The following is a 5476-nucleotide window of genomic DNA, read 5'->3' as shown; positions in this document are numbered from 1 at the left end:
TACACCAAAAACACAATCATTAAGAAAAAGTGATTTTTCCACAATTCAAATTTGCCTCTAGAATGACTTCTGATATTCTGTAAGCAGAAGAGTGATCAGTGGGCTGGATGCAGTGGCTCACGCCTGTAATCCTAGCACTTTGGGAGGGCAAGGCAGGTGGATCACCTGAAGTCAGGAGTTCAAGACCAGCCTGGACAACATGGCGAAACCTGTCTCTACTGAAAATACAAAAATTAGCCAGGCGTGGTGGTGCACTCCAGCCTGGGCAAGAGTGAGACTCTGTCTCAAAAAAAAAAAAAAAACCAACAGTGATCAGTGAAGGCTTTCTTATGTTAAACTGTACCATGATTTTTCCTCGTGTTGAGGAAGGAATGGATGTAGTCTAGAGGCCTTCCGACATTCTTTGTACAGCAGTCCCCTCTCACCTGAGGGGAATACGTTCCAAGACCCCCAGTGGATACCTGAAACCACAGATAGTACTCTGTTTTTTTCTTGTACATATATACGATACTATATACTACATTTTTTCCTGTACATACGTATCTAAAGTTTGATTTATAAATTAGGCACAGTAAGAGATTACCAACAATAACTAACAAAATAGAACAATTGTAACAATATGCTGTCATAAAATTACATGAACGTAGGTATCTCTCTCTCCCAAAATATCTTATTGTCATGTAGATCTTAGCAACCTCAGTATATGATTTTTTTTCTTTTTCCTTATTGAGAACTTTCACCATGTCACTTAAAAGGAAGCACTTTGTGGCTTCTCTTTGGCATATCCGAATCACTGGCATCACTACTCTTGCTCTGGGGCCGCTGTTAAGCAAAGCAGGGACTGCTTGAGCACAAGCACTGTGATGCTATGACAGTCAGTCTGATCACCAAGACGGCTACTAAGTGACGAGCAGGGTGGGTAGCGTAGACAGCGTGACTGTGCTGGACCAAGGGACGATTCACAGCCCTGGCCAGTTGGAGCCGGACAGAGAGATTTCATCACGCTACTCGGAAGGGCACACCATTTGAGACTTACGCATTCGTTATTTCTGGAATTTTCCATTTAATATTTTTGAACTGCAGTGGACTGCAGATAACCAACTGTGGAAAGCGAAACCACAGATGCGAGTGGGCTACGGTGTTCAAGAGGCTCTTCAACTGTTGTGGATCCTCTGATGTTCTCGGAGATGGTTTGGGTGGGTACATGCCTTCCCGCATTCCTTACATTCGTAGGATTTCGGCCCACTGTGCGTTTTCTGATGTTGTGTAAGCTGATGGCCGTGACTAAAGCTCTTCCCACATTCTGTACACCCATAGGGTTTCACCCCGGTATGAATTCTCTCGTGTTTCACAAGGCTGGACCCATAAATGAAAGCCTTCCCACACTCCTTACATTTGTACGGGGTCTCGCCCGTGTGGATTCTCTCATGCTGAGTGAGGTGGTAGCCGCAGTTGAAGGCCTTCCCGCACTCTGTGCATTTGTACGGCTTCTCGCCCGTGTGTATCCTCTCGTGCTTCACGAGGCTCGAACCCCAGCGAAAGGCCTTCCCACATTCCTTACATTCGTGAGGCTTCTCACCGGTGTGGATCTTCTGATGCTGAGTGAGGTAATTGACTCGAGTGAAGGCCTTCCCGCACTCTTGACATTCGTAGGGTTTCTCACCTGTGTGAATTCTTTTATGCTGAATGAGGCTTGAACCACAAATAAAGGCCTTCCCACAGTCTTTACACTCGTAAGGCTTCTCCCCACTATGAATTCTCTTGTGCTGAATAAGTTTATACACACGGCTGAAGGTCTTCCCACAGTCTTTGCATTCGTAGTCTTTCTCCCCAGTGTGGAATCTCTGGTGCTGAGTGAGCTCATCACCACGCCGAAAGGCCTTTCCACAGTCTTTACATTCATAGGGTTTTTCACCAGTATGAATTCTCTTATGAATAACGAGGCTTGAACCCCATCGAAAAGCCTTCCCACAGTCTTTACACTCGTACGGCTTCTCCCCAGTATGAATTTTTTGATGTTGAGTAAGCTGATTGCCCCAACGGAAGGCCTTCTTACATTCTTTACATTCATAAGGTTTCTCGCCAGTATGGATTTTCTGATGTTGACTAAGTTGATAGCCACGACTAAAGGCCTTCCCACACTCCTTACATTCAAAGGAATTCTCCTTATGATGTCTCTGATGTGGTCTAGGAGGGGTACCTTCTCTAGTAGCAGGCCTTTTTACATAATTGATGATCATTTGATTGACATACCTCCCTCTCGAGCGCTGCGGTCTTTCAAGCGTACCTTCGCATATCCAGTTACGGCCAAGGGATTTACTTCTTCTATCTGAATTCCTTTTGGAAGCCCTTACTTCATGAATGTTTTTTTCTGTAGGTAAACTCTTATTCTCATATGCTGACTCCAAATCTGGGAAAAAAGAACATAGTTTGTTTCCTTTAGAGGGACACAAGTACAAACAAACCTAACCACAAACCAAAAACTTGTCTAATAGAAATAAGAATTATCCAGTAGAATAAATGTGAATCACCCAGGGCTCTTGTTAAAAATGTAGATTCTATTTCTGGCACAATACTTAATGAGAATTCCTTGGAGACATGTTTTAAAGTCAAACATGAAAAAGGTCCCCACAATTAGTCCTATTATTTCCTATTTTGAAGATGAAAACAAGTATTTGTAGATGATGTGATGGTATACTTGGAAAATCAAATATAGAAGTACTGTAACAAAACAATATGCAGTTGGATAGCTGTGTGTAAAGCATTCTGAAACTGATACACATATATGTCAGCAGTATTACTAAAAGTAACTGGGTAAAGGGCTGGGAGTGGTGGCTCACGCCTGTAATCCCAGCACTTTGGGAGGCCAAGGCAGGCGGATCGCCTGAGGTTGGGAGTCCGAGACCAGCCTGACCAACATGGAGAAACCTTGTCTCTACTAAAAATACAAAATTAGCCAGGTGTGGTGGCACATGACTGCAATCCCAGCTACCTGGGAGGCTGAGGCAGGAAAATTGCTTGAACCTGGGAAGCAGAGGTTGCGGTGAGCTGAGATCATGCTATTGCACTCTAGCCTGGGCAACAGGCATGAAACTCTGTCTCAAAAAAACCCAAAAAAACAAAAAACAGGCTGGCTGTTTTTTTGGCTCACGCTTGTAATCCCAGCACTTTGGGAGGTCAAGGTGGGCGTATCATGACGTCAGGAGTTCGAGACCAGCCTGGCCAACATGGTGAAACCTTGTCTCTACTAAAAATACAAAAATTAGCTGGGCGTGGTGGTGGGAGACTATAATCCCAGCTACTCGGAAGGGTAAGGCAGGAGAGTCGCTTGAACCCGGGAGGTGGAGGTTGTAGTGAGCCGAGATTGTGCCACTGCACTCCAGCCTGGGTGACAGAGCTAGACTCCGTCTCAAAAGAAAAAACAACAAACAAACAAACCCCATCTCTACTAAAAATACAAAAATCAGCCAGGCATGGTGGCATGTGCCTATAATCCCAGCTACTTGGGAGGCTGAGGCAGGAGAATTGCTTGAACCCGGGAGGTGGAGGTTGCAGTGAGCCGAGAGAGAGAGACTGTCTCAAAAAAAAAAAAAAGCAACTGGGTAAAAGAATACAACATTCAAAAGCAACAAAAAAGATAATCTACAAGACTACATTTAATTAAAAATGTGAAAAAGTTTAGAACAATAATAAGAAAAAGTTTAGAACTTGAGCATCAAGAAGGAGGCTAACTGCAAAGGACTGAGAAACAGCAAACGTTTAAATCTATGAGTTCATAATACTACAAAATGTTAAATGGCCAGCTTTGGAGCATGCTAGGAAACCAATCCTCTATTATAAAAACTGACAATTGGCTAGGTGCGGTGGCTCACGCCTGTAATTCCAGCACTTTGGGAGACCGAGGCGGGTGGATTACTTAAGCTCAGGAGTTCAAAACCAGTCTGGGAAACAGCAAAACCCGGGGAAGCAGCAAAACCCTGTCTCTACAAAAAAAATAAAAATAAAAATTAGCCAGGCGTGGTGGTGTGCACCTACAGTCCCAGCTCCTCGGGAGGCTGAGGTGGGAGGATGGCTTGAGCCTGGGAAGTCAAGGCTGCAGTGAGCCCAGACTGCACTACTGCACTCCAGCCTGGGTGACAGAGTAAGACCCTGTCTCAAAAAAACAAAAAACAAAAAACAAAAACAACGTAAAAACCAACAAAGGAAAAGAACAAAGTTTTTATCCTCGTTATCCAATATGAACAGTGCCACTGCATGAGCAATTAGCAGATGAAACAAAGTTTCTCTTTAAATTATAGGCTAATAAATGAAGGGGCAGTGATAGGCGCACAGCATTTGAGCCCCAGTGTAACGAATGTGAGCACTGCCAATGACCGCCAACGGCAAAGAGCTACAACCAGATACTAGGTGCCTCATGGTGGAGGTACATGACCAGCACCCAGGAAGCGGTATTGCCAACACCTAGATAAAAGAAAAAGAAAACGGGCGCTTAAAGTGGGGCTAACCCACTTTCAGGAATGATGAAGGGCAGAGGATCACGTCACCTCTACCCCTGCTACTAAAGGCGTGGCCCACAGACCCGCAGCACCAGCAGCACATCAAATGGGGTTAAATATGACAGGAAAAACAAGGTGACAGGGAAATGGGGTGAAGATCAAGTTCCTGGTAAGTTCTTTTTTTTTTTTTTTTTTTGAGACGGAGTCTCGCTCTGTCACCCAGGCTGGAGTGCAGTGGTGCGATCTCGGCTCACTGCAAGCTCCGCCTCCCTGGTTCCCGCCATTCTCCTGCTTCAGCCTCCTGAGTAGCTGGGACCACAGACGCCCACCACCGTGCCTGGCTAATTTTTTGTATTTTTAGTAGAGACGGGGTTTCACTGTGTTAGCCAGGATGGTCTCGATCTCCTGACCTCCTGATCCGCCCACCTCGGCCTCCCAAAGTGCTGGGATTACAGACATGAGCCACCACACCCGGCTAAGATCTTTCTTTCCTAGAGGCTTTGGGCCTGAACCTTTGGAGAAAGCTTCTCCAGCACCTCAGGGTGTGCCTGTTCCCTGCCCAGCGGGGATGCCCTTTGTACAGGTGGCTAACTGGCTCTCACTTTCCTCGGTATTGTTGTCTTGTCTTTTCCCTCACAACCATCAAGGCTCTTTCCCTTAATTCTGTAAGACAGTACATCTGGCTTAGAAATGATATGCTCTCCTTTAAAAAAACAAAATGCTAGAGGACATAGAACTTGAGGAAAAATTTCAAGCTCAAAACTTTAAAAATTCTTTTTTTTTTTTTTTTTTTGAGACGGAGTCTCGCTCTGTCGCCCAGGCTGGAGTGCAGTGGCCGGATCTCAGCTCACTGCAAGCTCCACCTCCCGAGTAGCTGGGACTACAGGCGCCCGCCACCTCGCCCGGCTAGTTTTTTTGTATTTTTAGTAGAGACGGAGTTTCACCGTATTAGCCAGGATGGTCTTGATCTCCTGACCTTG

At 45.3% G+C, this 5476-nt stretch overlaps 1 protein-coding gene across 1 annotated transcript in view; it reads right to left on the bottom strand.

The window, feature by feature from the left end:
- Positions 1-726: 726 nt before the first annotated feature.
- The window catches only part of LOC112612395 (zinc finger protein 813-like), a 101985-nt gene continuing 97235 nt past the window's right edge, over positions 727-5476 (bottom strand). Inside the window, 1 exon segment of the mRNA XM_025366857.1 lies at positions 727-2132. Coding sequence (XP_025222642.1) covers positions 1155-2132 — 978 coding nt within the window. The 3' untranslated portion in view covers positions 727-1154.

Source organism: Theropithecus gelada, chromosome 19, assembly GCF_003255815.1.
Source record: "Theropithecus gelada isolate Dixy chromosome 19, Tgel_1.0, whole genome shotgun sequence".
NCBI lineage: Eukaryota > Metazoa > Chordata > Mammalia > Primates > Cercopithecidae > Theropithecus > Theropithecus gelada.
This window is presented reverse-complemented; position numbering and strand designations above follow the sequence as displayed.